The sequence below is a fragment of the Leucoraja erinacea genome, chromosome 6 (genome assembly GCF_028641065.1).
Source record: "Leucoraja erinacea ecotype New England chromosome 6, Leri_hhj_1, whole genome shotgun sequence".
NCBI lineage: Eukaryota > Metazoa > Chordata > Chondrichthyes > Rajiformes > Rajidae > Leucoraja > Leucoraja erinaceus.
This window is the reverse complement of record NC_073382.1, coordinates 54,140,762-54,158,767: the sequence shown is the minus strand read 5'-3', so window position 1 is coordinate 54,158,767 and position 18,006 is coordinate 54,140,762. Positions and strand designations below refer to the sequence as shown.

The window sequence follows — 18,006 nt, the reverse complement described above, 5'->3', positions numbered from 1 at the left end:
TTACTAGGGTAAAGCAGTGGATGTTGTCTATATGGACTTTAGTAAGGCCTTTGACAAGGTTCTTCATGGAAGGTTGGTTAAGAAGGTTCAACTGTTGGGTATAAATGCAGGAATAGCAAGATGGATTCAACAGTGGCTGAATGGGAGAAGCCAGAGGGTAATGGTGGATGGCTGTTTATCGGGCTGGAGGCAGGTGACTAGTGGGGTGCCTCAGGGATCTGTGTTGGGTCCTTTGTTGTTTGTCATGTACATCAATGATCTGGATGAAGGTGTGGTAAATTGGATTAGTAAGTATGCAGATGATACCAAGATAGGGGGTGTTGTGGATAATGAAGAGGATTTCCAAAGTCTACAGAGTGATTTAGGCCATTTGGAAAAATGGGCTGAAAGAGGCAGATGGAATTTAATGCTGATAAATGTGAGGTGCTACACCTTGGCAGGACAAATCAAAATAGGACGTACATGGTAAATGGTAGGGAATTGAAGAATACAGTTGAACAGAGGGATCTGGGAATAACCGTGCATAGTTCCTTGAAGGTGGAATCTCATATAGATAGGGTGGTAAAGAAAGCTTTTGGTATGCTAGCCTTTATAAATCAGAGCATTGAGTATAGAAGCTGGGATATAATGTTAAAATTGTACAAGGCATTGGTGAGACCAAATCTGGAGTATGGTGTACAATTTTGGTCGCCCAATTATAGGAAGGATGTCAACAAAATAGAGAGAGTACAGAGGAGATTTACTAGAATGTTGCCTGGGTTTCAACAACTAAGTTACAGAGATAGGTTGACTAAGTTAGGTCTTTATTCTCTGGAGCGCAGAAGGTTAAGAGGGGACTTGATAGAGGTCTTTAAAATGATGAGAGGGATGGACAGAGTTGATGTGGATAAGCTTTTCCCATTGAGAGTAGGGAAGATTCAAACAAGAGGACATGAGTTCAGAATTAAGGGACAGAGGTTTAGGAGTAACATGAGGGGGAACTTCTTTACTCAGAGAGTGGTAGCGGTGTGGAATGAGCTTCCAGTGGAAGTAGTGGAGGCAGTTGGTATCATTTAAAAATAAATTGGATAGGCATATGGATGAGAAGGGAATGGAGGGTTATGGTATGAGTGCAGGCAGGTGGGACTAAGGGGAAAAAAGTTGTTCGGCACGGACTTGTAAGGCCGAGATGGCCTGTTTCCGTGCTGTAATTGTTATATGGTTATATGGTTAAGTGCAGGGAATAGAGGGATATGGATCATTTACAGGCAGATGAGATCAGTTTAACGTGGCATCATGTTCAGCACAAACATTGTGGGCTGAAGGGCCTGTCCCTGTGCTGTACTGTTCTATGTGTTTATGAGACTGGGCATTTGGGACTATCCGTTCAAGAAGGAACTGCAGATGCTGGAAAATCAAAGGTAGACAAAAGTGCTGGAGAAACTCAGCGGGTGCGGCAGCGTCTATGGAGTGAAGGAAATAGGCAACGTTTCGGGCCGAAACCCTTCTTCAGACTGGGCATTTGGGACTATCCATTTCATAGATGGATAAATCACCTGTCTGAATATTAAGATGTGTTGATGCAGTCAGTTTGAGATAATGGAAACCGTTGCAATTCAAAAAAAGTATGTTTCAATAGTATATGTCAACGTAACCCACAAAGGAAATACATGGGTGCACTTGACATAAACAGTGCATGCAATGTAAAATGTTTTACATTAAATATATTTTCTTTTATGGCTTTTACCACTCTTCCTCATAATTCACTCTTTCAAATGATTCAGCGGAATGCAATAACTTTTAACTATGCGTGAATGGCCATTATTTGTATATAAAGTTGTGCAGTTTTATTTGGTTGTTTGACATAAGGCCAGGCAATCTTATTCTGGTATCTTTGGGTGGCATTTAGCAGAATTTTCTGTAAACTGGTTTGATGTAAATCGAGCGTGGCGCAATGGCACTGTGGCCCAACGGTAGAGTTACTGCCCCAGCGCCAGAGACCCGGTTTCGATCCTGACCACGGGTGCTTTCTGTACGGAGTTTGTACGTTCCCACCGTGACCTCCGTGGGTTTTCTCCGGGTGCTCCGGTTTCCTCCCACACTCCAAAGACATGAAGGTTTGTAGGTTAATTGGCTTGCTGTAAGTGTAAATTGTCCATAGTGTGCATAGGATCATGTTAGTGTGCAGTGATCGCTGTTTGGCACGGAATCGGTGGGCCAAAAGGCCTATTTCCACTCTGTATCTCTGTATCTGTATTTTTTAACTAAAAGACAACCAAAACGTCTTGGCCTACATGGCTTCTGGAATAGCTGGCTAATTATCTTTTCTTTTGCTGCAATTTGTTTAGTGAAGACTGCCGCCATTTTAAAGTAGGTGAACCCGAATTTGAGTTGGCAGAGCGCCTTCGTGAGGATCTTGAACACTATGCAAATATGTGGTCATTGTATGAGGAGTTTACCAATGGATTGCAAAGTATGGTAAATGAGGACTGGATCTCCTTCAGGCAAGTGACTGTAGTTGTCGCAAAGAATAACATCTGTATGGTGCCTTTTTTATACCTAGATTTTCTTCATATTCTGGATATATACATATATATATATATATACTTTGTTTCTTCATGCTCTTTAACTTGTTTTACCATAAAGCCTCTCACCTCTTTATAGTATTTATTTCATTGGCTAGGTCAGGCAGTCAGGACCATCAAGTTATTCAAGCTACTGTAAAGGATTGGTGTTATGGCAGTGGTGGGTTGGTATTGGTGAGAGATGTCCATCCCTTTGTCTCCTGACTGGCTGACTGTCTAACTGACCAATAATTTTGTTGCGTTTTAGTTCATTTTTTATGGCATGTAGATATGGTCAGTGAATATTAGACTTAGTTTTGTTTATTGTCACGTGTGCCGAGGTACAGTGAAAAGTATCCAGTCTGCGGAAAGACCATAGAGGATTACAATTGAGCTGTCCATTGTATACAGATACAGGATAAAGGGAATAACATATAGTGCAAGGTAAAGTCCGATTAAAGACTTCAGAATGTGAATTCAGTTTGGGGACAATCCAGGTTTCTTATGCAATAAAAATAGAATAATATGCAAAAGTAGCCTCAACAATAAATAGATGGAATTGTAAACATGATTCTCGATTCTCGAAATCCCATACAAAGAAAACTAAATTCAGTACGGTAAGTCATTAGTAACTGGCAGCCTCGACCATAGTTTACTTTAAATATTCTGTTGTGAAGCTTGATTCTGCTGAATCCAAAATAATGAAAATATTGCCATTTCCTAAATTAACCTGTAATACTTGAATGGAGGACAGAGTGATTTATTTGGAGTACCTCATTGTAATGAAACTGAATTTATTATTGGTTGATATGGAAGAGATGTTAGACTTTTTGTATATATAGTGATAGATAGTTTGTATTTTATTTTGTATAAGAAAGAACTGCAGATGTTGGTAAAATCAAAGGTAGACAAAAAATGCTGGAGTAACTCAGCGGGTGAGGCAGCATCTATGGAGAGAAGGAATGGACAACGTTTCGGGTCGAGACGGATGTCAGGGGAGGGGGCGGGACAAAGATAGAATGTAGGTGGAAACAGTAAGACAGTGGGAGAACGGGGAAGGAGAGAGAAAGCAAGGGATATCTGAAGTTGTCAATGTTCATACCTCTGGGGTTTAAACTACCCAAGCGAAATACAGTATGAGGTGCTGTTCCTCCAATTTGCGTTGGGCCTCACTCTGACAATGGAGGAGGCCCAGGACAGAAAGGTCAGATTGGGAATGGGAGGGGAGTTGAAGTGCTGGGCCACCGGGAGATCAGATAGGTTAAGACGGACTGTGCAGAGGTGTTCAGCGAAACGATCGCCGAGCCTGCGCTTGGTCTCACCGATGTAGAGACGTTGATCCTGGAACAGTGGATACAGTAGATGAGGTTGGAGGAGGTGCAAGTGAACCTGGAAAGAGTGAGGTCCATTGTCAGAGTGAGGCCCAGCGCAAATTGGACGGACAGCACCTCATATTTCACTTGGGTAGTTTACTCCCCAGCGGTATGAACATTGACTTCTCTAACTACAGATAGCCCTTACTTTCTCTCTCCTTCCCGTTCCCCTTCCCAGTTCTCCCACTAGTCTTACTGTCTCCACCTACATTCTATTTTTGTCCCGTCCCCTCCCATGACATCAGACTGAAGAAGGGTCTCAACCTGAAACGTCACCCATTCCTTCTCTCCATAGATGCTGCCTCACCTGCTGAATTACTCCAGCATTTTGTGTCTACCTTGTATTTTATTTTGATAGTTTTCTTTTCTCTTCTAAAGTTACTATCAATTCACAGGTTCTGACTGCTATTTAATACTTTGCCCAAGTAGCCATTCTTAGACGATTTGTGCTTTTTGACTGTGCTATTAAGGCCGTGCACAGGACAGTATTTTTCATACCTTCGTACAATTTAAAGGTGTAGCGTGGTCATCTGCAAGGGCCCTAACTCCACATGCCCATCATTAGATAATTTGAGCACTATTTGTTCTAAACCTACTCTGATACTATTTCCAAAAATGTCTCTGCCTCATCGACAACTGCATTGGTGCTGCCTCTTGCACCCATACAGAGCATATCATTTTAATCAAATTTGCCGCTTAATTCCACCCTGCCCTCGTTCACGGGCAATTTCCAACCCCTTTTTTGATCTCTCCGTCTCTATCTAAGGAGACAAGCTATCCACTGACATTTACTACAAACCCACGGACTCCCATGGCTACCTAGACTACACCACACCCCACCCTTCTCAAATAAAGATGGTATCCTTTCTCTGCAAGTCTCAGTTCTCGAGATGAGGTTTTCATTTTTCTAAATTTAAAACTGCGTGTTAATTTTTATAGGAGTAAATCTTACATTTTTGAAGAATTTCTATTGATGTGGCATGACAAGCTGAGAAGGAGAAATGAACAAACAACAGTGACTGTCAAACTACAGAAGGACGTTGATAAATACAAGGTACATTTCTTTACGTCATGATTTTACTTTAGGGGCTGCCCCACTGTGGCGACCTAATCCGCGAGTTCAGATGTGTTTGCCCTTGACTCATACTCGCAGCATGGTCGACACAATGTCCTAGGAGGTCTTTGTAACTCTCCTTCATGCTCGAGAGTAGTCCCTGCGTACTCGAGGCCTCAGCTAGGTCGTGGCGTATTTTTCAACGTGAAAAGTGCCTGTGAGTAAAAAATGGTCGCCATGGAATAGATCGATTCTTTTTTTACTCGTAGGTTTAATCGAAGTAGGTCGTAGTAGGTCGGCATGTTATTCGTAGGTAATTGAAGGTAGTCGAAGGTAGTCGTAGATAGTCTTCAACATAGTTGAAGGGAGGTCGAAGGAGATCGAAGGAGGTCGTCTTCACTCTCCACTACCCGTTGTCCAATTTTCCCGAAGCTAGTCGAAGCTAGTCTTCAACATAGTCAAAGGAGATCGAAGGAGGTCTTCTGCATAGTCGATGGAGGTTTTCAACATGACATTTTTCCAAACTCTCCTAAACTCGCCAATTAGGTCGCCTCAGTGGACAGCCCCTTAATCATACCCAGATAAAAGAGGAGATCTTTGCTGACCTTTCACTCCAGAGGAGTTTAAATCAGAAAATAATGAATCTCCTTCATGTTTATTTTACCAGTTGTATGATTCCTGATTTTAAAAAAAATATTGGCTATTTTGGTTTTATATATGTGTTTTGGTCCATAGCTTGGCAGTTTTGAAAGGTAGGAAAATGACTCGTGAGGGAAAATACCATATAGCCACAATAGATTATTTTAATATCATGTCTGAAGTCCATTATTGGAACTGAACTTTTTTCTGAATCTTGAAGTATTGAAAATGTGAATCACTGTTCTTCTGTGCAAAGACACCCTCAATCTGATAATCAGAAAAAAGCTTTTCAAGTATAAATTAGATTTGGTTGTTATTCATGAATTTGATTGCAATTACAACAGCATTGAATGTGTAGATCAGTCTACATGTAAAAAATAATCAATTACAGATTGTTGTATGTTTACTCTAGATGTTTTTGAAAACGAAGAGTATCCTTTAAGCTTTGCTACATTTTGGATTGAAAGGATGTATTTTTTTAATGTCAGCTTTTTTTCCTCTCTCCAAAGACTGTTGTGCCGGTTCTGAAGTATGTCCGGGGAGAACATCTTTCCCAGGATCACTGGCTGGATCTATTTCACATGATAGGCATGCCCAGAGGCACTACATTAGAAAAATTGCAATTTGGAGACTTATTGAAAGTGGCAGATGTTTTGGTGTCAAAATCTTCTGAACTAAAGGTATTGACTATTGACACTCACTGCTAATTGTAAAATAATAGAGCAATCATAAAGTGATCACATATTACCATTCACAAAATAGAGAGTGACAAAGAGTGGTTTTATGAACTTGAATAGAATTGTACTTTTTGAATTTGCTCCTGTATTTCTCAGCTTTTGCTATTGCACATAAACAATTGATATGTTTGAAATGATTGTGCAGTGCAACCTTTCTTTCAGGAACTTAACAGTCGAGCTCAAGGGGAAGTCTCCATTAGGGAAGCATTACGGGAGCTTGACTTGTGGGGAGCATCATCAATCTTTTTGATGACAGATTACCAGGACAGCCAGAAAACAACTATCAAACTGATTAAAGATTGGAAAGACATTGTCAATCAGGTTGGCGATAACCAGTGCCTACTCCAGTCTCTTAAGGACTCTCCTTACTATAAAGGATTTGAGGACAAAGTGTCTATATGGGAAAGCAGATTAGCAGATCTTGATGAATATCTACACAATTTAAATCAGATTCAAAGGAAATGGGTTTACCTTGAGCCAATATTTGGCCGTGGAGCTCTTCCGAGAGAACAGGGGCGTTTTAAACGAGTTGACGATGATTTCAGGTCAGTTTCAGACTTCATTTTAAAATGCTATGAAAGTTAATATATTAATGAATACATTTTAATTTGTTCATTTTGAATGTATTTAGTATTTTGTGGAGAAAATTTTCAGTGGATTTTTTGGTTTAGGTGTAATTGAGAAATTGACGCAAAGAATTACACCAATTAGACCAAAACTCAAGATTTCAACAATATCTTTGCGTCATCACAAACCTAAAGTCCTCCATGTATTTTGTATCAGTGGATTTGGGAAAATAATCAAGTGGAATAGATTAAGTTATTCTATTAAAAAAAAGCATTCATTAATGTTTTTGTAAAAAAAAAGTTTTCCACTTTATTTGCTAAACAAAACACTAAAATAATGCTGCAATATTAAAATGTCACTTTTTTGAAGTGATAACATAAAGCACATTTCTGACCAATAAAATAAATAATAATGCATTGGCATTTTTTTCCCCCAAGATAGTAAAATAATAATCAGCCTGTATTCAGATAGTTTCATTTTATTGGCCATTTCTGATTAATTTTCTGTAATCTGTGCCTCAGTGACAAAGCAGCAAAGCCACCCCGAAACTGCATTGGACAACATTGAGATCTTTCTAATAGGAAATATGATCTCACATTGCGTTGTTCACATCTCCCAGTGCCCTAAATAATCTTCAAATTCCTGATTCCTCAATGAACTGAGATGGTGTATAAGAGTTGCCATATTTCCCGCGCCATCTCTTGCACTGGAGCATCAAACTCCCCTGCTGCACCCCCAAAACGAGTGACCAAAACCCTCGACAACGTCTCCTTTACTCATTCTCTTCACTAATCCTAAACGGGGATTAAGTTCATATATTTTTGTAGCAGAATTAGGCCATTCGGTCCATCAAGTCTACTCCACCATTCAATCATGGCTGATCTATCTTTCCCCCTCAACCCCTTCTCCTGCCTTCTCCTCATAATCCCTGACACCCTTACTAATCAAGAATCTGTCGATCTCTGCCTTAAAAATATCCACAGCCTCCACAGCCTTCTGTGGCAATGATTTCACCACCCACTGACTAAAGAAATTCCTCCTCATCTCCTTTCTGAAGGTAGGTCCGTTTATTCTGAGGCCATGGCCTCTGGTCCTCGACTCTCACACTAGTGGAAACATCCTCTCCACATCCACTCTATCCAGGCCTTTCAATATTCACAACACTGGCGTTTGGGTTCGAATTTAAAGTAGGAATCGTATTATTTTGCCATAGTAATGGGTAATATCAATGTAATGAAGATTGTCCAAGAGTGGGTTATTAAAATGTTGGATCTGCATGTTTTATCTTCTCCAGATCAATCATGGCAGATGTTCAGAGGGATAATAGAGTAACGTCACTCTGTATGCGCGCGGGCATCAGACATTCTCTCATTACCATATTAGATCAGATGCAAAGATGTCAGAAGTCACTCAATGAATTTTTGGAGGTAAGAGTATAACCATATAACCATATAACAATTACAGCATTAAAACATTACATTACAACAATAACGTCATTAAAAAATTAGAATTGATAAACAAAAGCAATCCAAAATGGTGAAATCAAACCTCATATGCTTTAAAAGCCACTTGGACAGGCACTTGGATAGGAAAGGTTTAGAGGGAAGGTACACAAAAAAGCTGGAAAAACTTGCAGCGGGTGCAGCAGCATCTAAGGTTTGGAGGGATATGGGTTCAATGCAGGCAAATGGAACTTGCTTTGATGGGTCATATTAATTAATCGGCATGGATGAGTTGGGTTGAACGGTGAGTTTCCATGCTGTATGTCTGTGAGTATGACTCTTTAGATTGTTAAATTACATTTTAATCTTAGCAACAAGTTATGTCAGAAATATACATTTAAAATTTATTTATAGGGATTCTGTTTGCTTGGCATTTAGTGAAAAGCACGGTTAATTGAGGTGTAGAATGGATGATTAATGTGATTTTATTTTTCAGTTTGCCACAATGAAGTTAAAATTAGCCATTTACCTTCTGCTTTTCTCTTACTGTCCTCTTACTATGGTACTAAAACAAAATTTAGCTCACGTCACTGATTATTAATTATGTCTCCCAAAGACCATTGTTAATACCTCTCTAAGAACTGCATTATCTAAACTTTCCTGCAAAGTTTTCCGTTCAAGTGGAATTGTCAAAAAAAGCTGTGAAATTGAATAATAAGTGATCAACTGGGTTGCTGTCTTATTTATCGCAATATCAGTTTGTATCTTATTAGGGAATTTGATTTATTTAAGGACATGTGAGTCTAAAAACAGCGATGAATGTAACTTGATTAATGTCTGAATTTGCCGTTCTGGGGTATTCAACTATGCAGAGATTAATATTTTCAAACTTCTGTATCTAGGAAAAACGTTCAGCATTCCCAAGGTTTTATTTCATTGGTGACGATGATTTACTGGAAATCCTGGGACAATCAACCAACCCTTCGATCATTCAAACTCATCTCCGAAAACTTTTTGCTGGTATGTCTTGTGGGTGACGCTGGATTTGGCAGTAACTACACTGCCACATGCAGTGGGGTGAATGCATGTGTTTTATTTTATTTACAGTGGTAAGAAAGTCCAAGACCGCATGGGGACACTGTCCCTCGCCATCAGGGTGCATGTGTGGTGGCACTGGCAATTTTGGGTTGTCTCGGCTATCTTCAAAGGTGGAGGTGTGATGATCTAAAACTTCTCCCTGCAGTTCACTTTAGTCTCCAGAGGATGCGCTGATGGTCTCAGACTTTTCCTGGAGGTTCAACTTTGCACTTGATGAGGTGCTGGCAATCTCTGGATTATCCTGGTGGTGCAGTCTCTGCCTCTGTGTGTGAGCGCAGTCCCTCAGTATTCATGGGCAGGAAGAAACATTGGCATCTGAGGCCTACGCCAACCACTCAGTCTAATCTTCAGTAGAAGTAATGGCTGTCTAGGGCTTCTTCCTGGCAGTTCAGTCTTGACTACACAATGCACTGGTGATCTTGGGTTTTCCCAGTGCTTCAGTCTTCCTCGAACTTGTGACAGGGGAACACAACTAGCAGGGAGACATCCTACTTTGTCTCCCTTCCTCTATCTCCTTTCATTTTTTCTTCCTTCTCCTTTTTCCGCTTCAGCTCTTTCTCCTGAATTTGGTTATTATGCCATGTGCTACCACATGTTTGTCAAAGGAAACATTGGCAATTTAATTTCAAATTACTATAAAAGCTGAATAATTGTCCGTTTTGTTGATAATTTCACACATTTAACATTGCTATATGTAATTTCTGGTTATTTCTAGGTATTAACAGTGTGGATTTTGATGAAGGCTTCCAACATATTATAGCAATGAAGTCTCTGGATGGTGAAGTTGTGCCTTTAAAAAGGAAGATTCGTATTTCAGATGATGTTGAGGTGATAACATTTTGATCACATATCACATATGGTAACATTTTATGAATCCATCCAACCAGTTGTAATTTTTTTCAGGTTTGGCTAAGTAATTTGGCTGGAGTAATGAAAGAGACTCTGAACCAATTGTTGATTGAGTGTATTGACGCTTGGAAACAGTCACAAGGTGCTATTGATCCATCACGCTTCCCATCACAGGTACTACATGCGTTACTTAGGTTACTCATGAATGTCTTAGACTCAGTGCCTTAAAACCTCTTTCATTAAGTACATACAATAAGTTGACAATGAAATCTAAGCAATGAAAAATGTCTCAGCAATTTCAATTTTTTAAATTGTAAAAAGAGCTTTGTTGTAAATCTGTAAAGTAAATCAACAGCATCTTTTCTGTAATCTAGTGGCAAATAATTTCTCAGTAAACAATTCCTGCCTTAAATATCATTATCCATCAGGAATAGCAACATGATTGAAATCAGCTGAATAAGAAATAGTCATATTAGCATGTTGATATTATCACTGAAACAAATCTAAATTATATTTTTGGACTCAAAATATTACAATTATGAACATGTAGGATTAGATTACTGCTTTGTAATTATTCATTGTTCTTCTTGTAATGACTTGGAGTTATAATATGATCAATATAATGATAGTTCCAATACATCAGTTTAATTTTCTTTGTGTATGCTGTTAGATCTGGGATAGTGTAGCACAGAAACTAACCTTTATTTTATAGCTGAATAACCCGATAGTTCATGTACAAAATGGAAAATAGAACAGCTTCAGGACAAGGCTATCGGATTTATTGATGCAAATAATTATATAATAAAATATAATAAGGTATCAACAGCTTGCAAATAATAGTTGTTTGTGAATGCAAACAGGAAAAAGTTAGGGAAAGAATGGACAGACAAAGTTGTAACAAAGGCTAGAAGCAACAAAAGCGTCCTGATAAAGAAAGAAGAGAAGGCTTTAGGAAAAGGAGATGTAATCTTTCTTCAGTAAGTGCAGATTCCATCCTGTTGTTATGGATGAAGCTCTCACCGTCTCCTCTATTTCCAACACAGTTCTGCTCTTACCCTTTCCTCACAGACGGATTAAAGATCGTTATTTGGTTCTCTCCTACTCACTTAAGGGGCTGTCCCACTTGGGCGACCTAATCTGCGAGTTTGGAAGAGTGTATCCGACCTTCAAACTCGCAGCATGGTCGACACGTGGTCCTAGGAGGTCCTATGAGGTTGCTGGAACTGTCCTTCATGCTCGAGGGAAGTTCCCGAATACTCGCGGTCTCAGCTAGGTCGCGGAATTTCAGCAAGTTGAAAAATTTTCCACAAGTAAAGTTTGGTTCTTTTGAACTCGTAGTGCAGTGGAGTGGGGTCGCTATTTAGTTACAGGCAGTCGAGGGCAGCCGTAGGCAATCTCCTTCGCTGACCGGGCATTTTAATTGGTTCATTGGAGTTTTTGGGACCTTCTCTCCCCCCCCCCCCCCCCCCCCCCCCCCCTTCCCCCCCCTTCTCCCCCCCCTTCCCCCCCCGTTCTCCCCCCCTTCTCCCCCCCTCTCCCCCCCCCCTTCTCCCCCCCTTCCCCCCCCCCCCTTCTCCCCCCCCTTCTCCCCCCCTTCTCCCCCCCCTTCTCTCCCCCCTTCTCCCTCACCTTCTCTCTCTCTCTCTCCCACCCCCCCCTCCGCCCGCTCTAAAGGACTTACCGTTACCATGCAGCTATTTTACCTTCCTCTTCATCGCGGGTGTGAATTTCAGACAGCACTCCCCCGCTTTCCCTGGCCCCCGCCTTAGCGATGTGTTTGTGTGTGTGTGTGTGTGCAGTTGGTCGATCCAGCTCAAGGCTTTCCAGGCGAGTGCTCTCGAGCTTCAAGGTCGAAGACATTCTTCTGAAAGGGCCTGTCCCACTTACGTGTCCTTGGCACGCAAATTACGCGACCTCGTGGTCACGATGGTCCCACGAGGGTCGCTCGCGACTTCATTCGACAGCACAGCCGTCAGTTGCGTGTGACGTCATTTGAAGATGGGCACAAAATGCCGGAGTAACTCAGCAGGACCGGCAGCATCTCTGGAGAGAAGGAATGGGTGACGTTTCGTGACGAGACTCTTCTTCAGTCTGAAAGAAGGGTCTCGACCCGAAACGTCACCCATTGCTTCTCTCCAGAGATGCTGCTGGTCCCGCTGAATTACTCCAGCATTTTGTGTCTATCTTCAATTTTCTTGGCCCTGCTCTGGGAGTAGAAGTGGGGGCGGATCTGGACCGCAATGACCGTGAGCCCCAGGCCGAGCTCGACGATCGTTTGCCTGCTTCTGCGGCTATTGCAGGTGAGACGTTGCATCATGCCAGGGTCTTGGGCCTGTCCCACTTTGGCCGTCAGTTACGCGACGGACTGTTGGCGCGCGAAGATTTCGATCGCTACAAAAATTTTGGATGACTCTGACATCGGGAGGGGAATGGGGAGTGCAGGGGAGAGATAAGTTTTTTTGCCTTCCATCACAGCGAGGAGGAGATGTGCTGTGATGGATGTCTGTATAAATTGTGTTGTATCTTGGGTCTTTTTTTCTTGTGTGTATGACTGCAGAAACAACATTTCATTTGAGCCTCTATGAGGTTCAAGTGACAAATAAATTGTATTGTATTGTATTGTATTTCTGACATTTCCCCCACTGGCATTGTGATTTCACCTTCAGTTCCATCTTCCTGTCCCCACACCTTCCCACATTCTGTAGAGACCACTCTCTCTGCAACTCCTTAGTTTCTTCTTCCTTCCCACCCGACCCACTCATCCCAGGGTATTTTCCACTGCAACTGCAGGAGATGTAACACCAATCCCTACGCTGCTGTCACTTTCATCCAAGGATCCAAGTGGCCTTTCCAGGTGAGATGGAAGTTCATTTGCATCTCTTCCACCACCATCTATTGGATTCTCTGTTGCCGATGTGGCTGCCTTGTGCTTTGTTGGCCATGCCCTGCTGGAGCTCACAGTTGCTAAATAATTTAACTCTCCTTCCCATTCCCATATTAATCTTTCTGCCCTTGGTTCCTCCATGCTTGAGTGAGACCACACGCAAATGTGAAGAACAGCACCTCATATTGGATAGCTAACAACCCAACAGAATTAACATTGAATTCTCCAGTTTCAGGTGTGACCTCCTACCTCCACATTTCTCCACCACCCAGTCACCCTGCTACTTTCCCCTCCTTCATAAAACTAGTTTAGTTCACCAATTGTTCGAATAACATACCCAGAATATATTTTTTACATAATTGGATAATTTACATGCTTTTACAGAGTAAAGTCACACTTTATCATTTTTCTGATTTAAGAATTACAAATGTGTAAAACCATTTATTCCTGTGAATCATAAAATTTAAAATTGGTAATTAAAAATATTTTGTAACCGGTCTCTTAGTATTGAATAATGACTTCAAAATACAATGGAAAATGTATGCCGAGTGAGCCTGTGTGCCAGGCGTACGCCGTCAAGACGCTGCGTACGACGTCGAGATGCTGCGTACGCCCGTCGAGACGATTTGCATACAATTAGTCCAATAACATAATGTTCTACCTGAATTCGCGCTTTTATCACATTCTCTGTTGTTTACACCAGAACATTCTGATTACACATCAAATTTTATTTCTATTTAATGTTTGGAAATACAAGTTTTGGAATTTTTAATCATACTTCCAATATTTTTATGCATTTATCAATGTTTTATCACCTCTATGTTGTCAGATTCTTTGCCTGACTGAGCAGATACAATTTACTGAAGAAGTTGAAAATGCCATAAGAAAGCATAGATTGCAGCAGTTAAATGATGAATTGGTGGCAAAACTGGAAAACTACACAAGTATAGACTCTTATAGTGAGGAAACAGGTAGTGCAGGTAAGAAACCTCTGCTTGGACGGAGTTTGCAAGTTCAACTATTAGCAAATGCATACCGAAAATAATCTTTTGTAATTTGAAATTGTCAATTTTAAATATCAATATTTTGCATTATCAATAATCTCACTGTTGTAAAATTCTAGAAGTGTCACAATTTCTGTTTCTATTTAATAACTATAGATCAATTCATTTTTTTGTGTGATTATTTCCTCACAATCAATATTTTTGGGATGATGAGGGCAGTTTGAGCATTAGAATGGTAGAATGTAATGATAATAGCAAAGAGTGGCTACAAGTCAAGCTTGTAGTATCAACTACAAGGGGCGGCACGGTGGTGCGGCGGTAGAGTTGCAGCTTTACAGCGCTTTCAACGCCAGAGACCCGGGTTCGATCCCGACTACGAGTGCCGTCTGTTCGGAATTGTACGTTCTCTCCGTGACCTGCGTGGGTTTTCTCCGAGATCTTCGGTTTCCTCCCACATTCCAAAGACGTACAGGTTTGTAGGTTAATTGGCTTTCTATAAAAAGTATATTGTCCCTAGTGTGTGTAGGATAATGTTAATATGTGCGGATTGCTGGTTGGCGCGGACTCGGTGGGCCCAAGGGCCTGTTTCTGCACTTTATCTCTAAACTAAACAAGCTTTATATTTTAATTGAATGATCTTGTAATCATCTGTTCACTCAAAGTCCTTGCCAAAACAGCCAATATATTGATTTAGATAACAACAAATAGCATTTTCATCATATGGCTCGGGAAAAATTAAGTTATCTGTTATTTCATTTATTCTTGTTATTATTATTCTCCTGTTCTATGTTAATTTGCTATCGTTGCGAGTATGCACCTAACTGCTTACAATTAGCCAGCAGTTTATATGATTTTATTGTAATATTGTAAAGTGAATATCAAGAGAAGATCTTAGTTTCCTAAAGGTTTGCACAATGTTCGACATATGAATAAAATAAATGTCCTTTTCTGCTGTCCGTCAGTTCTGGATGACAACTGATTTTAACTCTGGATGACAACTCTATTGTCCCGTACTAGATTAGCAGTATCTATTGAAATTCAGAATGATTGGTATGTAAAACTAAGGATTTGAAGGTCATTGTGGAAAGGGAAAGTTCATTTTGCAATGAATAAGCTGTGGGTATTTGCACTATAAAATTTTATATCAATTCTAATAAATTAGATTTTAAATATTATTGTTTGAAGTACAAAAGAATAAATAATCATGGCCCAGAAAAAGTATAAAGAAGGTTTCTTGTGTTACGTATTAATGTGAGCTTATAATTTCATAGTCTTTTGAAGAATTGTGGTTAGACTCTAAACATGCAAGGGAAAGGAGTAAGTGTGTTAAATTTTGTCATAGAATTAATTTGATTAATGTTTAGAAGGCTTTAAATGTTGATAAATGTTTGTGTTGAAGCACATTTTTGTATGTTTGTGCATGCTTTCAGAAACAACCATCTTGGAGTTGAAACTCAAAGCCCTCATTCTTGACATCATTCACAACATAGAGATTGTTAACCAATTGAATCAAACGCAGATTTGCAGTATCTCAGATTGGGCTTGGAAGAAACAACTTCGATTCTACATGAAACCAGATAATAACTGTTACATTCAGATGGTGGATGCAGAGTTCCAATATACATATGAATACCAGGTGCACGTTTTCCTGATATAATTAGACTCACTGTGTTTTTTACTTTATATTCTTAGAACAATTTATCTACTAAGTATTTTTGTCATTGTATGTAGTTTCTTATCCTTTAAAGAAATATTTCATTTCACAATGATCAACATAGATGAGAGATATTCCATGTAGTTAGTATTTACCAGATGGTTTTAAGCAGACTGTATAAGACACTGCTGAATGTGTGAATCTCACATTTATATTTCTGTGCAAAGACACGAGAATGTGAAGGAAAATAGACAGCTCTTGTATATAATGTCTGCTTGGGGGAAAATGCATTCTCTAGGCTAGTTAGTAGATGTGGCAGAGTGAGTAATAGAGGATTGTTTGTTTTACATCCTTCCAATTTTCCTTTCCATGGAGGGGAATGTGTGTCAGTCTGTAACAGTTCATGTCCAGCTGCTGCCAGGAGTGTCCCCTCCCATTGGTACGGAACATTCGCATTTTTCAGCTTGATTTCGAATGCAATATATATGCTTTAAATTGGATTGGAGCGTTTTTGAAAGGGGGGAGGCTGTGCGATCACTGATCACTGGCCTTGGGGGCACCCGGTGAGGGAGTGGAGCAACCAAGTGGGGAGAGGGTGTGGAAGAAGGGTAGGAACTTTTTGACATTTGATGTATTAAAATCATGTTTTAGTGCACTGTAGAAGTATGATTTCAATGTTTTTTGTATGAAGTATTTTTAAGAGGTAACTTTTTAAGGGGTAACTTTATCCACACAAAGGGTGATGGGTGTATGGAACAAGCTGCCAGAGGAGGTAGTTGAGGCAGGGACCATCCCAACATTTAAGAAAAAGTTAGACTGATACATGGATAGGACAGGTTTGGAGGTATGGACCAAAAGCAGGTAGCGTAGCTGGGACATGTGGCGGGTGTGGGCAAGTTGCACCGAAGGGCCTGTTTTCACACTGTATCACTCTATGACTACATTATACCTCCACCATGCATGAATGCTTCAAAATCAAGTGATTGAGTTTTATTGCCATATATTCAAGCATAGAAACATAGAAAATAGGTGCAGGAATAGGCCATTCGGCCCTTCGAGCCAGCACTGCCATTCAATATGATCATGGCTATTCATCTAAAATCAGTACCTCTTTCTAAAATCAGCACCTCTTTGTAGAAGCGATGTGATGGGAAACATTTATAATATTATTGTTAACAACATAAAACAATTTTCTTATAGGGTAATGCTCCAAAGCTGGTTCATACTCCTCTCACAGACAAATGTTATCTGACTCTCACTCAAGCCATGAAGATGGGGCTTGGAGGAAATCCATATGGACCAGCTGGCACTGGCAAGACAGAATCTGTGAAAGCATTAGGAGGCTTATTTGGTAGACAGGTTCTTGTTTTTAACTGTGATGAGGTAATTATGTAGGTTTTTTTGTATAATGCATTGGATACAAATTGATTATTAATATTTTTCACACTTGGTATGCAGTAGTTTGACAATGATTGTACCAGCAAATATTGCTAACTATTCTGTTTATAAAAAAAACATGATATTACTTTTAAGTATGTTCCCAACCTGAAATGTCACCTATGCTTGTTCCTCCGCTGCCTGACCTGCTGAGTTAGATATAGATATGCCATTTATTGTCACTATACATGTACAGTGTTACTCCAGCACTCTGTGTCTTTTTTGGACACTAATTTAAAATAGCTCAATGCTACATGGCCTGTGGTATTTGTTCAAACATTAGACAGGGCTGCCAACATTGGGTGGGAGTTGAGAGTGAGAAATTGCGAGGGAGGGTATCCCATAGTAGGCTCCGGAGGTGGCACCAATGCCCCCACTCACCCGGTCCGCTCCTGGCTCCGGGCCGGGGTTAAAACTCCATGGGGTGAGGACAGAGCGGTCGACGGACATAGAGCCGCCGGAGGTGAGGGTGGGAGGTGTGTGCCGTGCCTCAGGGAGGAAGGGGGAGGGAGGTTGGTGCTGGTAGTTTGATAGCCCTGCTTTAAACCAATCCCCTCTAGTGCTTGAATCACATATCCTGGGAAAAAGACTATGCATTCACCTGATATTCCCCTCATGGTTTTTACTCACCTCTAAAACAATTTTTGCTTTATTTTGAACTTTCAGCACCCCCAGATATTTGAGCGTGAGAAATTTTGTGATCAGCGTGAGAGCATGAGAATTTT

General features: G+C 40.5%; 1 protein-coding gene across 1 annotated transcript in view; it reads left to right on the top strand.

Annotated features, from left to right (window-relative positions):
* LOC129698145 (cytoplasmic dynein 2 heavy chain 1) overlaps window positions 1-18,006 on the top strand; it is a 395,765-nt gene that overhangs the window by 79,232 nt on the left and 298,527 nt on the right. The window contains 11 exon segments of the mRNA XM_055637055.1: window positions 2,328-2,483; window positions 4,856-4,970; window positions 6,119-6,289; window positions 6,509-6,891; window positions 8,208-8,340; window positions 9,258-9,375; window positions 10,169-10,281; window positions 10,357-10,476; window positions 14,016-14,166; window positions 15,621-15,826; window positions 17,045-17,227. Coding sequence (XP_055493030.1) covers window positions 2,328-2,483; window positions 4,856-4,970; window positions 6,119-6,289; window positions 6,509-6,891; window positions 8,208-8,340; window positions 9,258-9,375; window positions 10,169-10,281; window positions 10,357-10,476; window positions 14,016-14,166; window positions 15,621-15,826; window positions 17,045-17,227 — 1,849 coding nt within the window.